The sequence below is a fragment of the Neofelis nebulosa genome, chromosome 14, assembly GCF_028018385.1.
Source record: "Neofelis nebulosa isolate mNeoNeb1 chromosome 14, mNeoNeb1.pri, whole genome shotgun sequence".
NCBI lineage: Eukaryota > Metazoa > Chordata > Mammalia > Carnivora > Felidae > Neofelis > Neofelis nebulosa.
The window spans coordinates 3,474,008-3,495,762 of NC_080795.1; the positions used below are offsets into that span (position 1 = coordinate 3,474,008).

General features: G+C 37.3%; 1 protein-coding gene across 5 annotated transcripts in view; it reads left to right on the forward strand.

Moving 5' to 3' along the window:
• Nucleotides 1–21,755, forward strand: part of SNTG1 (syntrophin gamma 1) — a 900,934-nt gene that overhangs the window by 729,332 nt on the left and 149,847 nt on the right. For 4 of the 5 annotated variants that reach the window (XM_058699165.1, XM_058699169.1, XM_058699167.1 and 1 more), the window contains one exon: nucleotides 14,728–14,766. The exons of the other annotated variant lie outside the window; for it this stretch is intronic. In XM_058699165.1, coding sequence (XP_058555148.1) covers nucleotides 14,728–14,766 — 39 coding nt within the window. The remainder of the gene's footprint in view (nucleotides 1–14,727; nucleotides 14,767–21,755) is intronic. 5 annotated transcript variants of the gene reach the window in all.

Below are 21,755 nucleotides of genomic sequence, written 5' to 3' on the forward strand. Positions count from 1 at the left end.
ACGTGAATAATGAATAAGAATAAAATAGGTGAATTAGTGGAGAAAGACGTCTTATGCAGAGATAATAGTATCTATCTATACAAGAGAAAAAAAGTCAAAGGACTCCATGACAGCAATGAATCTCATTTAATTTGGAAGTTGTCACTGGTGGTGGATAAAATGAAAATGTTTAGATCAAGATAAGTGAGTTTTTCATAAATCTCTATTTTTAAAGAACAAGTTATTAATTTGATATATATATATATTCCTTTTATATCTGTGTGTTAAGTGCCCATTACGTATGAAATAATGATTATCCATAGAAGTTTTGTTTAATTTGATATGTGTGTGTAATAAAATAACAGAATGCGTATGCTTTGGCATCCTACCAGACTATTTAAAGTTTTGGGGCGCCTGGGTGACTCAGGTGGTTAAGCATCTGACTTTAGCTCAGGTCATGAGCTTGCGATCCATGAGTTCAAACACCACGTCGGGCTCTGTGCTGACAGCTCAGAGCCTGGAGCCTGCTTCAGTTTCTGTGTCTCCCTCTCTCTCTCTCTCTCTCTCTCTCTGACCCTTCCCCACTCACACTCTCTCTCTCTCTTTCTCAAAAATAAACTCTAAAAAAATTTCTTTTAAAGTTTTAATGCTCCAGGATCTATATATCTCCATATTGTTGAGCTAGAGCCTTACCAAATAGGGCAGGTCTAGATATCCCTAAAATAACTGGAAACTTCAAAATTATTAACCCCAGCTCACTGAATACAAAGGCTGGATGGGAATCATTAAGAAGAGGTTGGATTTTAGAGAGTCCCCAGACCATTCTTCAAATGTTTTGAAGGCTGATCTCATCTAACTCCAGAACCTTTGTAATATTAATTGACTAGATTACAAAAACTCCACACACTCATGCACGCACACACAAGATATGGTAGTAAAAACAAACATACAAAGTAATAGAAAAAAACAAACATACAAGGTAATAGAAAAGACTATAGCTGGACCTAAAAGGAGGAAGAAGTATAACTTCAAAACATTCTGTGGTTTGATCAGTCAAAGGCAATCAGGATGGATGCTTTTGCAGAAGAGTTCTTGCAATGAGCAAAAAGCATGGCCTCTGGTGTCATCAGCCTTGCTATGAAGCCCTAGCTTCTCGGCCTGAGTTATAGGGTATGGGCTTCATATCCCTCCTCATAAGGAGGCACTAAGTTAGTTTCAGTCAATGTGAGGGTTAACGAAGACAGTACTTTGAACATCGCAGCGCTGAAGTGATGCTCAGACATTTGCCATTTTTATCTCTCTCTAGTTGCATTCTACATGTAATGCTTTAATCCATGAGCCATCAATAATAGGATCGATTTGCTTATTGTATGTGGGGCGGCCTCCTTCGTTTTGTCAAATAGCCATTTGAGATTCTGAAAGATGGTTGTTTGAGTAAAAGAAAATTGATGAAACTGAACATAATGAGTTAAAATGAATGTCTCATGGTGACTACACCATTAAGCAGCTACGGTTTTAGGCCAGCCAGAGGTCTACACCACAGTCCTCTCAAGTTTAAAAGAAATAGAGGAGACAGGTAAAATGCATAGCTCTCTTTCTGCCAGTGTCTCATAAATCCAGCCTTTCCAAACACCCTCTACTACTATACTACTGCACTAATCCTAATGGATAAACAGTTTCATTTGACATCTCTAAGGTTAACTGCACATAAAGGAATCACTTCTTCTTTTCTGTACTGTTTCATATATATATATATATATGTATATGTGTGTGTATGTATGTATATATATGTGTGCATATGTGTGTATGTATATATATATATATATATATATATATATATATTCTCAGCATGTATTTCCTTTCTTGGAATGAAATGTATAACTTGAAATGGATTACCTGTGTGTATATGCATGTAGATGATAGATAGGTAATTGTATATTTCTACCCTTAAATGTTCATTGAAAATTAGTATAATCTTAAATAAGAATGTGTGATCACACACGAGACAATCTCAAAATATATCAAATTCACGTTGTATTATGTGAAAGAGAATAGATTCTCTTTTCCAAATGTTCGTATCAGTGGCGAGTAAGAGAAACTCCTTAGGGTGGCTACTGAAAGAGTGAATAATTGGGTTTTGTCCCCAGTTGACAAGAATTCTGGACGGTGACATTTACTAGCTTTATTCCAGTGGTTCAAGGAAGGCGCCAAGAACCCATCTTCTAGCTGTGCATATTATTGCCCTCCACCACGTTTAGAGTGTTGACTTTTACCTTGTTCGCACCTCCTGATCACACAAGGGCTTCAACCGTTCTCTAAATCATTTTAGTGTTTGGAACAGGAAAGAAAGGGAAGAAGGGTAAGTAGCACCAGCTACATATCTCCCCTTTCATCAAGCTAAGAGAAAATTTCCCAGAAGCCCTTTAGTGCGCTATGGCTCACTTCTCATTCCCATGACAATTCGGGGTCGGGGCAGGGAGGTGAAAGGGGCTAGTCTCTACCATTTGTAGTGTTTACAGTGGGATACGACTGAAGAAGAGAAGATTGTAAATAGCTTTTGAGACAGATAAGCAACAATAATCTACCACATTACTTAATATTAAAAACATAGTGGGGCGCCTGAGTGGCTCAGTCAGTTGAACGTCCGGCTTCGGCTCAGGTTGTGATCGCATGGTTCATGAGTTCAAGCCTCTCGTCGGGCTCTGTGCTGACAGCTCAGAGCCCGGAGCCTGCTTCGGATTCTGTGTCTCCCTCTCTCTCTTTGCCCCTCCCCCACTCACACTCTTGTCTTTCTGTCTCTCAAAATTGAATAAACATTAAAAAAATTATCATTAAAAACATACTAATCCTAAAGTTTAATGCATATATAGCCAATACCCTCTCTGATTTTTGTGAATCAGTCTTTCACCTCTCTCTCTTGCTCTCTCTCTCTCCTACACACACACACACACACACACACACACTCTCACACACGTACACACACCATCAGTCATCTGAGTTGACTCGGCAGACATTTCACTCATCTTTCATGTTTTGCGCATTTACTTTCAGAGATGAAAACAAAATTCTTTGGGGAATCCTATGTTTAATTCATAAAGATCTGCAACATTAGATGGCAGACACATATGTGCAAGTTGAAAAACAGAATATTTTTTCCCTAAAAGTGTTGGTTGTGAAAAGCGAAAGGAAAACGTATTGTGTCTGCCACGTTGAAAAGACCTGACGAAGCTTGTAGGTGACTTGAAAGTCGCGACAACATAAAGCTGAGCACAAAGAAGATTTACAGATGACGAACGAAAGGCGATGATCAGAGGTTGTAGGGTGTCACTCTGACAGGCATGGATGTCACTTAAGTATACTTTTTCTTCCTTTTTATAGCTGCTGACATTTCTGAGTCCTTAGATGTACTTTTCCGTGCTAGCATGTTGTTGTTTTCCACATTGTTTTTCCCCATGCACCAAAATCTGAACGTCAGACAAGCAGATGTAGACTGAAAACGGGTCGTAGAGTGAAATCAAACAAGCGCAGAGTCAGTAATTTAATTCGGAATAACACCAAGGGCAAATTTGGGCATTCCACTGACATATTTTTGACATCAGATTTTTGCTTTTTGCACAATTAGAGTTTATTTTGGCGTGTTATGTCAGGAGATATTTCAGTAAGATAACCTACTTTGTTTCTTGAAAACCTACTAACACTTCAAGCTCTTCACTTTCGGATACTAGACAATGTTAGCCGGTTTTCCTCTGTACAACCTGCTTTGATGTTAGCTGAATAATGCGATCGTGCTCAACTGGGGCAGTGCTACGGGACACAGCTGACATAGCATCCTTGATCCAGCGGGCTCTGCCCACACAGCCCATCCCCTTCACCCAATAGGACTCATTCTTTTGCCTTTCTTCCTGGCCAGAGTATTCCCGGTTCTTAATGTTCTCATAGTCTCAGAACCGTAGGAACTTCCCAGGGAGCCTCAGCTTAACACACCTACCCCTTTTAGCCACCCACAATGCCTAGGGCCGGAGTTCAAGATGGCCTTCATCATGCCCATGCGAAAAGAGCTGATGCCTCTGGGCCCGCTAGCTGCCCCTACACTAATGGTAACTCAGTAGGAACCTGCAGCACCTGATTCCCATGGGGCACACACTATCCAATGAGGGACAAGGGCCAAAATGGACCTAGCTTACAAAGTGATGGCACTTCCTCAACAGGTGAACTATTTGGAAATGCAGAAATTGCATAAGGCTCTGCAGGTGTATCACACTTGGTTGAACACCAGCAAGGTGCCATGAAGTAAGGCGAAGGCAAACTCAGTGACTGAGGCGACTCACCACCTTGTGTTTGCATTCTGCTGTCCCGTCTTCTTTTTACATTTCACTCTTCCTTCCTTGGGATTGAACATTCTCCCTCAATAAAGGTTTAGCATATATGACTTCCTCACGCTGTATTTCTAGGGAAGCAAGACTAAGGAAATACCCTTTACCTCTAACTATTCATTACAGGATACTAAGCATTCCCTGGGGGGAGACATTCTTACCTAAGTAGTGCAATATGGGAGAGAAGGTGTAAATGAAGTGTGTTTAGTACCCTTAGGTACTAAGGCGGATGAAGGGCCATTAGGAAATTATGCATGAAATCATTTTGAGTTTGCAGTTGTTCAATTGAATACATCTTAGAAGACCCCTCATTCTAAAATGTAGCTTAAAAGCTGAGGACATCTGACCAGGGTGCAGAGGTGGCTACAAATATCCCTGAGGATTGAGTCTGAATTATTGAGTATAAACACTGCGTATTTTCCTCATTAAGAATCCTGGCTAATAATTTTGCAATGGTAAATCTAGTGTTTTCACCTATGATTGATACTGACATATTAAACAATGACTTTCGTCACTTTCTGAAACCACAGTTCCTATACTGTGCAGATACACCTACTCTACAATCCGTTTTTCCTCTTTTTTTTTTTTTTTAACTTTTATAGCGTTTTACACCACCTGTTCTAGCACTCATCTCATCCCGAAAACTGGGAATTATTTTTTTAATTTTGTAAGCAATTTATTTATTTTGAGAGAGAGAAAAAGTGCGAGTTGGGAAGGGGCAGAGAGACAGGGACAGAGAGAGAATTCCAAGCAGGTTTCACACTGCCAGCCTGATGCGGGGTTCGAACCCATGAACCATGAGACAATGACCCGAGCCAAAGTCAGACGCTCAACCAACTGAGCCACCCAGGTGCCCTCCTCCCAAAAAAACTTAGAATTATTTGTTGCATGTTTTTTCAATACTTTCAGCTTTTAGGCTTTTAATTCATACCCAGATTAGGTCAGTGATATAGATGGATATGTGTGTGTTATATATATGGCATATATCATGTGTATGTTAATCTGAAAGACGATGATAGTAAAATTGAAAACTTCTTGTGCTAGGAAGAATAAAATTTAAGAAAACTCATTTACATATAATGCCTAATCATCCTGAAGAATTGATTTACTGTTAATAGATATGTTTTGATTTTTAATTGTTTTTTAATTTTTTTTAAATTTATTTATTTCTGGGAGAGAGAGAGCACAAGCAGAGGAGGGACAGAGAGAGAGGGAGACACAGAATCTGAAGCAGGCTCCAGGCTCCGAGCTGTTAGCACAGAGGCCGGCATGGGGCTCGAACCCACAAATTGTGAGATCATGACCTGAGCCGAAGTCGGACGCCCAACCAACTTAGCCACCGAGGCACCCCAATAGATATGTTTTTAAAAGCAACGTGGCATACTTTCAAAGTTATATTCGTAGGGATGGGGAATAACCAAGGTAGCAAGGACCTAGAATCCATATCTGGAAAAAAATGCATGAAAATTATGAGCTGAAATGTGGGAAGTTATGTGGGCTCCTGAGGCAAAAATCATTTTTTTGATGCTTCCCTCTACATGGTAAAGGCAGCGTTTTATCAGCAGCTGCAGAATAAACATATTGCCTTATGTACCCACATACTAATGTCATTAGTCGTCACGTGAATTTATATCTATAGAATAAAAATCTTAGTCCTCACACATCTGTGCCACAAATCTCTAAGGGAATTGGAGCATTGTTTCTTGCTTCCATAAGAATGAGTTGCTTGGGTAAATCTTCAAAATTGATTTCCATGGGAAAATATACATCTGAGAACGCACCACTTTAGCCACCAAAATTGACTTGTTTGTGAGGTTTAAAAGAATAACAGGTTAGCAGAATTTGGATGAAAAGTTTGTAATATAAGATCTTCACTAATCTTCAAACATTTGATTGAGAAAAAAAACTATCCCTTTAAGACATTTAAAGTAGAAGGAGAGCAATTTTTTAAAGAATATTTGAATATTCTATTGTATTTTTTTGGTCGAGAGGGGTAGTCACAAAAGAATATTACTGCTCCAGTTTCTAGATACATTTGATGATGCTAAAAATGAATATATAAAATTAAGGGATTCAAAAAATAGGAGTGACATTTAGAATAAATGGACAGGCCTGTTCCACCAAATTTTATTTTCAGTCAGTTAATTCCAAACAAATCTTTCTTAAAGCCAGCTGTGTATTACCCTTATCTCACCTTGAGAGATCTGCTCTAATAATTAAGCTTCCTTTAAGGGGTTTCCATCATTAACATCCAATGGAATGTCGTCAAAGAAAAAGAAGGACACATATTTATCATTTCCCCCAGCATTTACTCAAAGTGAATATTATTCCATAAAGCACAGTTTATAATATTTATTTTAGCAGATGTTCACTTTTGATGTTGGGTAAATTTTAAAGTAGTAGATTTACCATGATAATTTTCAGTTTTTTAGTATAAGGAATTCAACTGAGAAATATTTATAATATAAGCAACCAATGACTTTACATTTGTCCTTCTAGTTTTTGTTTTTTTCAAGCAGGGTCTCAAAATTCAAAGTTCTAATAAAAAGTCTTCAATGAAGAAGCTACTGAATGTAAATTAAACTTTTAATGCTGTGGGAACATATTCTTGCATATAATAGGGATTCAAAATACTTATTTCTTTAAACGTAAGACTTCATCAATACCAGAGATTCCTACAAGGAAAAAAAATCTTTGAGTAATAGAATAAAGAAGACAGAATAAATGGTGAAAATGTTTGCTACAATAGAATGCATCATTTTTCTAACAATATTTAACATCTACAGATATATGTAGATGATATGCAGTGAATAAAATTGCTAGTAATTAGTTATAAGATGTTGAAAATAACTTTCTTCTCTATTCTATTTTATCCAAAATATGAAGATTCTCCTCATGTTGGGTTTTTGATTATTCTTCTCCTTAAAAAACTCTATTCAAAATCCTCTTTCTTCAAGAGTATATCTGCATTACTTGACTTTTATATCCCTTGGGCATATTGTTTTCTAGAGAATCAACAAACACAAAACCCCATTTGCCATTTGGGGTATTAGAGTTCGTAAAAAATGTATTTTAAAATATGTCTTTGCATTTGCTTTTAATTTTAGGGTTTTATTAAAGTGCAGAAGACTATAAAATGAAAACTTATTGCAATAACAATACATATGTTGCTGGTGTTTTTATTAGTAGTATGTATTACATATACATTAAAGTATGTGTATTTTGGATGACAAGAGGCTTCGTATTCTTACGTGGCACATCTTTCATGGCCCTGTGGACTTTTTGCCGTATTAATCAGTTCAAACATTACTGATTATACCTTCCTATGAGTATCTAGAAAAAGAAGCAAAACATAGGAACGATTTTGGTCTCACAAACCAAGACTGAGGTCTTAATCCAATCAGCTGGATCCCGACTGGGTTGGAGTTTTATAGGATTCTGTTTACTTCTCTTTGTTTTTTCCTTTTCCAACTTACAGCCTTCCAGGTCTTTGAGCTGAGAGTACGGTCTATTCCTGGGAACCCTCCTCAGCTGGCTCTCAATCCTCCTTGCTCACCTCTCAGCACAGCAAATTTGTGAAACTGTTGTCTACTTTTGCATGATTTTCACGTGACGGTTTTTTTTAACCATTTGTCCTGCCACGATTCAGAATTCAGCAATACCTTGACGTGAAAACCAACTTTGTGTTCAAAGCCCCACAGATCACAAATGCTGCCACTATGACCCTGTGAAAGAATGCTCTGTCTGGGTAAATTGTGCTTCTCTCTTCCAGCCCATCCCGTGTCTACAGGGGGCCAGCTCACCTCTGTGTGCTCATCTGTCTGCGACCTCACCTGTGCTCACCCTCGTGACAGCAGGTGTTCTCAAATGCCTTCATATGTATTCATTTTTGAGAGACAAAGAGAGACAGAGGGCGAGCAAGGGAGGGGCAGAGAGAGAGGGAGACACAGAATCCAAAGCAGGCTCCGGGCTCCGAGCTGTCAGCACAGAGCCCGACTGGGGGCTCAAACTCACCAACCACAAGATCGTGACCTGAGCCGAAGTCAGATGCTCAACCGACTGAGCCACCCAGGCGCCCCTCAAATACCTCCCAACAAAACGCTTTTAATCAGTTTTCTCCATTCGACTCCCTGCCAACAGGAAGGTAGCTGTGCTTCCTGCTCTTTCATCCGACTTAGGAACCTAATGATTTTGGTCTATTTCTTACGTATCTCTGCATTAAAGATGGACTGCACTGACAGTTAGTGGGTGACAGTGTTTCAAGGAATTCATCACGAGCCCCACCGTTGCTCTCTATTGAAATTTAAAATACAATTTTTATCATTAGCTCAATATATTTTAGATTCAGTTACTTTTACTAATATATTTTAATTTTTACTTTTATTTACATTCTATATATTATGTTGTTATTGGTATATTTTTATTTAGTTATTATTTATTCAATTACTTACCTGCTAAAAGTCATTGGTTAATTTCGTTTTGCAGTAGGAAAACCCTGTTTTAATTGTTGTAATTCTACATGAACTCAAAATTCTAAATGCGTTTGTAAAGCCCTGGTGATTAACCTTAAATACCCTTGGGTGCATTTGACCATTTATCCTTGATGGGCCTAAATGTAGTTGCACTTAAATAATATCACACAAAACTTTTAATTTGGAAAACATTTGACATTTAGGAATGAATCTCTATTTCACATTAGGTTAATTTTTATGATTTTTTTCTTCTTAGGGTGATCAAAACGTACTTTGTTCCATTTCTGTATCTTTTTTTTTTTCAAACTGAGGAAGTCTTGATTTGGATATATATATTTGGTAGTCAAACACCGTAAAATCTTAGTTATTTTTAATCTAATTGTCTTGAGCATTTATCATATAGTAGATTATCTTCCTCTACTGATATATGTATCCTGCCCTTTTAAATACTTATACTTTTACATTCCATTTTTCACCATATTATCTGGGTGATAGTTTTTAATGTCACTGTTAAGTAATAATGTAAGGACAATCCTTTATATTTTTTTGTTAAACAGATTTCATATGTTTAATTTTTAATCATGATATTTCTTAATTTGAAGTAAATGCTAATTCTATATATGTAAAGATATCATTATTTTTTAAGCTTATTTATTTATTTTGAGAGAGAGAGAGAGAGAGAGAGAGAATGTGAGCAAGGAAGGGACAGAGAGAGAGAGGGAGAAAGGGAGAGAATCCCAAGCAGGCTCCACACTGTCAGCTCAGAGCGCTATGCAGGGCTTGAACTCACAAACCATGTGATCATGACCCAAGCTGGAATCAAGAGTTGGAGGCTTAACTGACTGAGCCATGCAGGCACCCCAAGATCATTATTTTCTTATTTTACTTCTTCCATTTCCTGTACCATTACTTTTATAAAGATTGGAATTACATTAAAAAATGGTTTTGCATAAATTATTTTTCTTCTTAACATAACCAACATAACCATCCCTTAGATGGGTTTCCATAAACCATAACAGGTTCACAAATAGGTTTTTGTGTGTAGTCCTGTCTTTGAAATTAAAAGGAAATGAAATGTTACATACTGGGATTTGTCATAAGACTTAAATTTTCAGAACTTCTGATAAAATTAAAACAGCACGTTATATTTTGGCAGAGAGAGAGAGAGAATGTCGGTTCCTAATTCCAACGGCTCTCATCAGTCCAAAATATATATTAATGTAGTGATTTCCTTTATTTTTGTCTTTCTGTTAATTTTACTTATATGGAAATCATCAATAAAGTGGAAAAATGGGGTTCCTTCAATAAATTCCATGGTTCTGTAATAACTGGAATTACAAGGTAATTCTAACAAAGAAGATTAAATCAGATCCTAGTTAAGGAAGAATTAGGATAGCTGAACCAATTACCGATTTTCAAATCTGAAGAGGAAGCCTCACACGGAGCCCTAGGGATGAGCTGCAGAGTTGCGGCAGCAACAGAAGGAAACCCTTGGCATCATTTTGATTCAGATCTTGGATTATCAACAAGTTTGAGAAGGTAGGAGCGACGTGAAATGTGCCCCCCTCGATAGCTAACTGTGGTTGGCAATGCTTGTTAGGTAGTATGGACAAGCCACCAGGCTGAGGGAGATAAAGACTCCGCAATTACAGGTTCCATGATGGAGAGTTCAGTAGGCATATGCAACAACGACAGTGTAGAAACTAGACCCCCGGGGAATGCTGAAGACAAAGTCACCGGTCAGTTCCACTAGGGGATTCAGAAAAGTTTTGGTGGTGGATATGGTTCTTGGAGACACAAAGACCCCTGCTTTGGACACATCACTGTCAGTCGCAGCTCATTGTGCTGTGGTCATCCTCTCTGTAGGACAATCATGTTTTACTACCTGATGGTAGAAGGCCAAATCAACCGTGTTTCTTGAGCCATTGCATTAATTTTTCTTCTTGTCTAGAAGTCTCTATCAAGTTTCAAAGTATCTATAAATCCTCTGAAAGAGGTCACGTAAGTTTCACCAGATTTGTAAAGAGGTATATGATTAAAAATTATTTATAAAAAAAAAAAAACACTTTGCTGTCTTTGAAATAAATGTCTTTCCTTAAGGTAGCAACATAGCAACATAATTCCTTCAAGATAGAATCTTCTACCTGGCAGATTTATCTATTCTTCCTCCCTCCCTCCCTCCCTCCCTCCCTCCCTCCCTTCCCTCCCTCCTTCCTTCCTTCCCTCCCTCCTTCCTTCCTTCCCTCCTTCCTTCCTTCCCTCCCTCCTTCCTTCCCTCCCTCCTTCCTTCCTTCCCTCCTTCCTTCCTTCCTTCCCTCCCTCCTTCCTTCCTTCCCTCCTTCCTTCCTTCCTTCCTTCCTTCCCTCCTTCCCTCCTTCCTTCCTTCCTTCCTTCCTTCCTTCCTTCCCTCCCTCCTTCCCTCCCTCCTTCTTTCCTTCCTTCCTTCCTTCCTTCCTTCCTTCCTTCCTTCCTTCCCTCCTTCCTTCCTTTATCTCTATCATTTCTTTACCTTATGAGTGTTGATTCAAGTATAGTTCCTACTTTTTTTAATTAAGATATGAGGGGTTCCTCAAAAAATACACAATGCAAATTGTATCCTCTTATACTTCCAAGTGGGCATTAATTGTATTCCACAGTCTTAACTTAAGTCAACATGATGTTAAACAGTCAGTTTTTACAGGCTTATCTTTCTCTTCCGGACTAAAAGACTTAACATGGATTTCCTTCACCTGAATGCCCTTTACTTGGTAGTTGTCTGTGTCACTTGATGCTCTTCTAGAATGACATGTTAGGCAGTCCTAGTTAAACCCACACTCTTATTCCTTTACAGCCTAAGGATTAATAACTTCAGTAATCCTGCTCCATAAGCAGCTAGTTTGATGTGACTGCAGTTATATCCTTTCATCTTTTTGAGCCTTCATGTTCAGACTCTGACTCTGTTTTGTGCAACATCATATTAATTTTTTTGGCTTTTCGTAACACAAATGACTGGTTCTGATAACACATAATTAACATTAGTTTCTAAGAAGTTTGACATTACAAATCTTTTTGACAGATTTCAATTTTCCTTGTTTGAAGAGTGGTCTTAAAAATAATGCAAAGAATTTAGGATTTGCATTATTTAGAATTAATATTGTTGCCAAAATAGAAAATTAAAAAAAAAATTTAATGTTCATTTATTTTTGAGAGAGAGAGAGAGACAGAGCACGAGCAGGGGAGGAGCAGAGAGAGAGTGAGACACAGAATCCAAAGCAGGCTCCAGGCTCTGAGCTGTCAGCACAGAGCCCGACTTGGGGCTCGAACCCACAAATTTCAAGATCATGACCTGAGCCGAAGTCGGGCACTCAGCTGACTGAGCCACTCAGGTGCCCCAAAAATAGACAATTTTTAAAACTTTGCTCAATGAATGCATTTCATTAAGAATATATTATTTAGTGGCACTTGGGTGACTCAGATGGTTAGTTAATCGACTTTTGGTTTTGGTTCAGGTCATGAGCTCACAGTTCGTAGGTCGGATACCCCCTTTGGGCTCTGCGCTGACAACACGGAGCCTGCTTGGGATTCTCTTCTCTCTCTCTCTGCCCCTTCCTCTCTCATGCTCTCTCTCTCTCTCTCTCTCAAAACAAATAAACTTTTAAAAAAGAATATATTATCGCCTGATATTTTATTACATTTACTAAGTTAAGCATTATTTCGATTGTTTGACATAAAGCTTTATTTTTAAAAATAAATTTAAATCGTCATTAATGTTTCCAACATGTTTATCTTATAAGCGGCTTTATTGATATGATTCCCTATGATGACAAAATGAGTCATTTAAAAGAAAATACTTCTAGCATTTTCTACACTGAATCTTCATTTATAATTCAGGTTTCATAGAACATTCTTAGGTAAAAGTCATCATACTGTTTCCAACTGAGAAAGATTTTCACATCTGAGGAAACTTCAGCTGATTCCTTATCCTTCTAACTTGGGACATGCCTGCAAGTAATTGAGGTTCTGGAGGTGCTCAGCCGGCAACCTCTGCTCTGGACCCCAGCCTGGTTCACGCATATTTGCCACTCACTTGAGTGTATAGACATTAATCTAGAGTTGACAAGAAAACAGAAAGGGATTCGCAAAGTATAGGAGAAAACAAGGCATCTCTGCTCAGCTTCTTTAAAACACCCTCGTTGTCTTCAAAGGAAATCCAGACTTCTTTGATATTCATTTTATATGTGATTATTTATTATATTAATAACTGTCACATATTGAGCTCTAACTTCACGACCTTTGTGTTTTCATTTACTTTTCCAACAAATATGTGTGGCTCATATGGTGATAGACTTTTTACATAGGATGGAAATTAGACACAGGGTAGTTAATAACTTGCCTGCTGAAATTCAGTAACAGTTAAGGCCGGATTCAGACGGAGGTCTCATGACCGCACAGCTTGATCGTGTTATCATGCATCTACCTTGCAGCTCCAGAACACTCTGTAAACGAGCATCATTAAACTATTGTCTCCGAACGCAATGTGTTTCATTTTCGCGTCCCAGCTCTTACAGCACCGGGACTCACATTGGTAGATTGCTGAAAGGATTCTGGAAAACAACGAATGATTAGTCTCCCCCCTTCTCACTGCATTTATCGAACCCACACATACGTGTGCTCATTTGTATACGTACATCACTGCGGCCTGAGCATGGCTACATTTACTTAGATTATTCGGACTTTTCTGTCGGATGAAAACGTTAAAAGTGACAAAGCTAGACCGTTTGTGCCAGAAGACAAAGGTCCATACAAAATATTGGGGAATTTTACAGTTTTTTATAACAATCCATAAGAACTAGCAAAAAGCATAGTTCTGCCAACTTTTCAGTATGGATTTTTTTTATTGATTAATAAAAGATTCTTAGGAAACTGTTCTGTTTGTGTCTCCAAACCCATCCTGATTTTAGCTGAAAACACCGGTAGTTTTAGAGACTTTCTTTAGCTGATTCCTCACCAAAACAAGAAGTATTCTGAAATGGCTATAGTAACGTAAGAAAGATATGTTTTTGTGTGTGTGTGTTTGTGTGTGTCCCTACTGAAATCACATAAATCTTCCAAAACTTTCTTTTCTTGTGTATTTCAAATGACACACATGTTGCCAGTAAGTTTTGTACATGAGCCGTTTGATGATTTTCCAAGTTTGTGCATCCTATCCATTGCATTTCCTGTTAGTTCACATTTATCAGTAGGACAAAGGGAACTGAAAACTAACAACAAGGACAAATAAACTAAATCAGGAAAATAATTTCTAAATGAAAAGTCTGTGTTTAGTGTGATATGAGATTATACCATACAGAGTTAGCATTCGTTAAGTTTCTCTCTCCAACCGATGAAAAATAAAAACTGGTTTTAATTAGCAAAGTTTCTGTTGAACGAAAGACTTGGTGTGTTATGAGTTCATTTGTCTAAAAGCCGATACTCCTTTCCAGTTGGAGTTTACAGTTCGTTAACATGACCTAATACAGACGAAATTCTTTCTCCGAAGATTTATTTTAAAATGTTACGAAATGTCACTCATGAAATTCTCTTCAAGTAAACATAAAAAGAAGTGAAGTGAAAAATTAAATTACAAAAAGTTATTCTATGTTCTTGATGGACTGTGCATGGACACACAGGCTTCCTGTTTCTCATAAGTGAGAAAATCATTAGAAGAAAATCTGTTTGGACCATGTGTACACATCACATTTGGAAGACTTTTGATAGCCAACATTTTTAGAAATTTGTAGTTGATGTTTGATACGCAATGGGATTTTAGTATGCCAGTTGGGAATATCAGTATATATTAACTCAGGAGGAATAGATTCTCATAAAATTCGGGGGCTCTTGTGTAACTTTGTTAATTGCTCACTTTTATTTATTTATCATTGCAGATTAAAAAAATCAACAGAAACTTTCCCGTAAACCAGCAGGTAAGATGGAAACATACTTGGAGAGACAAATCACATATTACTTCCAGGTTATCTTTGATAGAAAATAGCTTTGATTGCATTTAATTTTTATGTGGAAATAATTGGCACTGTTGTTTGCTCTCTAGGAAAACACATAATTTATTAGATTTTTTCACATTATGTAATATATCTGTTTCTCTAATCATATTAAAAACAGTTTTAAACAATTATTTTCTCCAGGGCCCCTGGGTGGCTCAGTCGGTTAAGCATCCGACTTCGGCTCAGGTCATGATCTCACCATTTGTGGGCTCGAGCCCAGCGTCGGGCTCTGTGCTGACAGCTCGGAGCTCGGAGCCCAGAGCCTGCTTCGGATTCTGCGTCTCCCTCTCTCTCTGCCTCTTCCTCACTCGCACTCTGTCTCTCTCTCAAAAATAAACAAAGATTACCAAAAAAAAAACCCTACAAAAATAATATTTTATCTAAGTAAACTAAGTCAAAGCTATATTTGACAAAATACATATATTTATTTGAATATAATGTTGAAGAACTAAGGGAGCTATTTATCATAAGATAGTTTGTATCTTATTTGGGAGACCTATGTTTGATCTAAAAGTTAGAAGAAATTTTCAAAATTGGCTGATGTACTTTACATGAGTCTAAATTAATGCATAGAATGAAAATAATGTCTGATTAATCCAGCCGAGAATTTAGTGGATTTATTAGACTGATAATTGATTATCGGATAAAATAATTGTAGAAAATAATAACTGATTCCAGTTATAGTTTTATTAAGCTGAACTTAACGTTTTCATCGCCTTCATAAACATTATAAAAACATTCATTTGAATGAGAAGAGTCGGTGTAGGCTCAGTTCTGGACTCATGCAAGTCAGTGGTGCATCGGGTTTTTGTGATGTTAGAGCAACAGAGGCCAGCCGTGACTTTCTCACTCTTGATACAAAGTCAATGTGCAACCTTTGATCAAAATCTAAACATGTAGAGGCACCTGGGTGACTCAATCGATTGAGCGCCGGACTTAATTTTCGCTGGAGTCATGATTCCTGGGTTGTGGGATAGAGCCCTCGTGGGGCCCCATGCTGAGCATGGAGCCTCATTCAGATTCTCTCTCTCTTTCCCTCTGCCACTCCCACCTGCTAGCATGCCCTAATTCTCAAGTGTGTGTGTGTGTGTGTGTGTGTGTATATGTAGATCTCTCTCTCTCTCTCTCTCTCTCTCTATATATATATATATATACACGTTATCTACGTATCTATATGTGTATCAATATCTGCATTATCTATTTGTAAATGGTAAGCCAATCACCGGTTAATTTCAATAGTAAAAATTTTAAATAATCCCAGCTTATAAAAATTAAGTTACTTCTCTTATCTAAACCTCAGTGCCCTCATATTTTTGAAGATTAAATAACAAATGTAAAATTCTCCATGTATGCCACTATTATCATTAATGTGTTAACATTTTAAACGTGTTCTTTAGAATATAGAATTTATGTTCTTGTATAAATTGTATTATTGATGATGCCACTAGCCCAGACCAGCCTGCAGAGTTCTGTGTGACTGAAATACTAATGAAAACAGCTCTGGAGAGCCCAGTGTATCTACAGTGCTCTGAGCCATGCCGATGATTTAGGTGGAGACAGAGATTGGAGAGATGTACGTGTCACGTGTCTCACCACGTCCATCCCAAGCCGTGGTTACGTCTGAGGCCCTTGTTTGTGGTGCAGAGAATAGGGCTGTAGCCCAGAGTTCCTGATGGCCTCGAGCTGGGTATCACTGATATTCCCTCTGTGGCTCCCATTCCATCCCAGGTGCTTCTGAGGCCGGTAGAACATTACTTAGGAAATGCAGTTTAACAACTTCATAGGGGTGCAGTGGAGGAAAACTTCATTAACGAGGAATTATTCAAATAGAAAGGAGCATCAGCCATTGGGGAAAGTTGTATTGCCCATCAGTAAACCTAGTCGTTTTTATAGTCAGGTACATAAAATGTAGATCTATTCACTTGGGGAATTCTTGCCAAAAATATAAGTGATGAATGTTTCTTTAAGAATGACTCTAATATCTGTGTTACCATCGCTCCTTGCCCTCTCTAACCTCGACATGTGAATTGTTAATAATTAGTATAATTTATGTTACTATAAATATTTCATAACCCTAATAACCTCACTGCTATTCTCTATTTATGATGACAACTACATTTCACACTCCCTGCATTTTCCCTTCAATGACCTGTGGCATTTTTTGCCACCTCTGCATTTATCTAGGATTTGAATAATAGTAAAGTAAATAAGAATCTGAAAAAACCTTACATATAGAATAAATAATAAAAAGTGTTCAATATCCCAACACATGCACATATATAATAAATGTAGGTAAGCATTAGCATTCATAGCTTTTTATTTGCTAAACTTTTAATATTATTATTAAAAGTTTAATATTATTATACCAAGATTTTATTTCAAATCTCTTCCATCTCACTTTTTTAAAAATCATAATGAATTCTTCTTGGCATTTTAAAAACTGAAAGCAAGAGTTAATAGATTTTTCCCTTACTATTTTCCATCATGGAAATGAAGACTTTCAGGAAATTGGATTCATTTATAGTTCAATATTCATATATCCACACCATAGGAAAACTCACCTGCATAGCATGATAGCAATGCATTAGGGGACCCAGGTACATTCTCTACTTCATAAAATAGGAGTAAGAGCCAGTTTATAATGAATTAAAATTTGAAAACACATACAGTCTCATTTCTCCTCCAGATTTAGAATTCAAACAGCACCCTTATCTTGGACTAAGCCACAATGTGTTGCTTTAATCTTAAATTTTTTTCTGACTTAATTTTCATGTAAAGTTCTCTAAAGCTTAGATTACATATATTTACCCATATGCTTTTGATGAAATAATTTAGAGATATGTTAAAATAGTCAACTGTTATACAATGAAAATCAAGTACCCTCATGCCCCTGACACATATCTAGGTCTTTAAGGAAAAAAAGAACAAAAAAAACCCCACAAAGATGTCACCCACTGGAGCACAAGTCTACTGCCTCCTGTGGGATTCTGTTTTTTAAATTGTGCTACCTATGTGGTACAGCTAACCCAACGGGAGAAATTAGAATAAAAGTGAAACATAAAGGGGACCAAGAGATATCACTATTTTCCAACAGGGCCAGGTGTTAGAGCTTAGCTCTGTAGGGAAATTCCCACCATCCAGAATGCATGAGACTTCCAGTGAAACCACTCTCATTAAAGAAGAGATTTGAGTCCAATATTGTAAATTATTGAGAAAATAGACCATAACAGGGGAAAGCATAATTTAGAGATTAAAAAAATCCAAAATTAGTTTTGATTATCATGTCCTTTTTAAATAAAGAAATGGAAATTATAAGTCAAGAACAGGATATGGTGTTAAAAATGTGGATTTGCAGAAGAATCAAATAGGAGTTCAAAAGTTTAAAAAAATAGTGTATTTAAAATTAAAATCAGTTAACCAATTGAATAATAGAATAGAAGATGAAGGTAAAATATGTCATTGAAAGTATATATCTGAGAATGTCAGTACACATAGAAAAGGGTGAAAAACATAAATGTTAATGTAAGACATAAACTTTAGAATAAGAAGCTAAAAGAATATCTTCAGAAAGACTGGGGAAAACGTGTGAGAGGCAATGTATGAAGACAGATGATGGTTAAGAGTTCTTATAAGTCTTCAGATTAAAGAATCCAACTAACCCCTGAGCAAGGTAAATAGAAACAAATCCACACCAACAAAGGATCTGGAATGACCTCAATATCCAGTCAGTGGAATACGGGCACCATTAAAAGGATAAACGAGCTCTGTTAGTACTGGTGTCGAAGGCCATCCAAGTAAGTTTATGAAGCAATAGCAAAGTGAAGAATAGGGAATAAAGTAATCACGGTGTTTTAATAAAGGGGTTAGAATGATACATACACATATTCTTATACAGGCATAAACACATCTTGAGAAGACACACAAGAATCTGGTAAAGGTGTTTGCCTCTGAGAAGTATTACAGCCCAGTCTGCTTTCCCACTGTGAGGATTTCATTCCCAAGCCTCTGTGCTCAACTCTTATGCCTTTCCCTGGAGAACCCTCTCATTTCCATTTCTGCTCATTTTGTTGATTGAAGTTCCCTATTCAGTTCCTGCAACAAGGAATTGCGTTTTCTTTTGTTTTGTCTTGAGCTCAGATGTGTGGTAATTCTGTTCTTCCCAATGCAAATTCTATTTTGCATTTCTACCTATTGGAATCAGCCCAGCCTCCCTTATTTATTCCACATCCTCTGGCTTTTGGTCTTTACTATTGGAATAACTGGAAAAACGCATGTGCTTGCCATTTAAGACGTAACATTGGCATATACTTTTAGATGCCTGTCTTTAAATTTTGAATATGTTTCTCTTTTCTTCCTATTTTATTTATGTATAAGTACAGCATACTCCACTCATGAAGGAAATCTACTTTTCGTATGTCTACATTGCCTAAGTTAAAAAGAAATTTTTATGGCTCGCGGGATTTGTGTTGTACTTAGACTTTTTTTTCATTTCAAGATTAACAAAAGTTAAAAAAAATGCTTCACTGTTTATGTCTAGACATTTTAGGTTTTTATTTTTACACTTACACAACCAGCTTCTATGGACTTTAAGCATTTCTTTCTTATTGCATTTATCACGTTTTATGGTATTCTTTATTAACTCTTCGTCCCTCTCTCAGCCCAGACTCAACTGTAAACTCCTAAAGATAAAAGTATTATTGTTATATCCTTATCTCCTACAACAGTGCCTTACATATCATGATTCTGGTAGAGACCTCATATAAAGAAGAAATGCAATTAAATCTGAGAGTTCCTCAACGTGTAAAGCTTTCTCTTTTCAAAAGAAGCTCAAAGAAAAATACAGGGCACAGGCAGGGAGAAAATATTTGCAAATCATATCGAATAAAAGACTTAAATCCAGAATATATTTTTTTAACAAATGAAAACTGAATATTTAAGAAATCAAACAATTCGGGGCGCCTGGGTGGCTCAGTCGGTTGAGCGTCCAACTTCGGCCCAGGTCACGATCTCGCGGTCCGTGGGTTCGAGCCCCGCGTCGGGCTCTGTGCTGACAGCTCAGAGCCTGGATCCTGTTTCGGATTCTGTGTTTCCCTCTCTCTGACCCTCCCCCGTTCATGCTCTGTCTCTCTCTGTCTCAAAAATAAATAAGCATTAAAAAAAATTAAAAAAAAAAGAAATCAAACAATTCAATGAAAGAAAATGTGCCCAGATTTGAAGATACTTCACTAGAGAAGTATGTGAATATCAAATAAGTGCATGAAAAAATATTCAACCTTAAAGAACATGCAGATGAAAAACACCATGAAATACCACTACGTATACACGAGAATGGCTAATTATAACTAAGTGCTGGCAAGGAAGAATTGCTATACGCTAGAATTGTTATACACTGCTGGTGGGAATACAAAATGGCACAACCACTTTGGAAGACAGTCTGACAGTTACTAAGAAGTTAAATCTACACCTACCATACAATCCAGCCAGTCCGCTCCGAGGAAATGAAAGCATGTGTTCATGCAGACTGGTTCACAAATGTTCATAGCAGCTTTATATATGAATAGCCCCAAACTGGAAACAACTCAAATTCCAACAGGTAGCTGGACACACAATGTCGTATTTATACAATGCAATGTTACTTAGCAGTAAAAAGGAACACACTCCTGGTACATGCTACAGCATAGATGAATCTCAAAATTATCCTGCTCAGTGAGAGTAACCAGGCACCCTTCCCCTCAAAAATAGAGTGTAGGCTGCATGCTTCTATTAGATAATACTCTAGGGATTGCAAACTGAGGTACAAACTCAGAAAGCAAATCAGCAGCTGCCTAGGAAATGGGAAGAGTGGGTGGCAACAGAAAGGGATTGGAAAGCAGCATGAGGGAACTTTGGGGTGATGTATATTTTCATTCTGTTGATTGTAGTGAAGGTTTCATGAGTGCATGCGTGCGGCACAACTTTTTAAACCTTACCTTTTAAATATGTGCCATTTATTTATGCTCTTATACCTCAATAAACTCAAAACCATTTTTATTATTAAAATGTCTGGGAATCAAATAAGTTAGGAATTGTATTAAACCAAAGCCATTGGGATTTGGTTTAATCTCAATAGTCTAGATTTGAAATTACACGTGTGTATCCCTTAGTTCACTTTTTGTGAGGAGTAACTTTCTCATTTCCTTGATGCACCTATAACGTAATCATCTGTTTTCTCTATTATGATTTGGATCAGGTTTATTTATTTTAAAAAATGCACTGAAATTCAGCTTCAATTGATATTGAAAAGCATGGGAAGGGGCAGCAGTGGTCTTGCTGTTAAGTGTCTGTTAAGCGGTGATACTCAGCTAGGTGCAAAATTTACTCAATTCATTAGATTTTACTCAATTCATTAGATAATTTACTCAATTCATTAGAGATCTTTTAAACAAGCAGACCTATGTCACACTGCTGTATATACCTAAATCCTTTAGGTAATAATTTATTGTATTTATCATTTTTAATCATCATTAACTAAAATTCCTCTTTTGTAGCGTGCCTCATTATTCTTACAAAAATAACATTTTACAGTGACTATCTTCTGTAATTACCGAGGAGAAAGTTTATAGAGGATGATATTTTACCTCTTTCTATAAATCACAAATGTTCTTAATGACATCTGGAATGGTCAATCCTTTCCAGGAAGTTTTCAATTACTTTGCCCAGATCCATCAGAGGAATCACTGTCTGTGGCAACTATAGCCTTATGAAATGTGGTTTCCTAAATAATAAGACCTGAAAGTCCAAATTACTCCTTGACCCATGGGGCTGCGGAATGGATGTTGTGTTAGCAGACATGCTAACGACATTAATGTCATTCTACGTCTCCATCAGAGCTCTTGGGTGACCAGATACATTGTCAATGAGCAGTAATATTT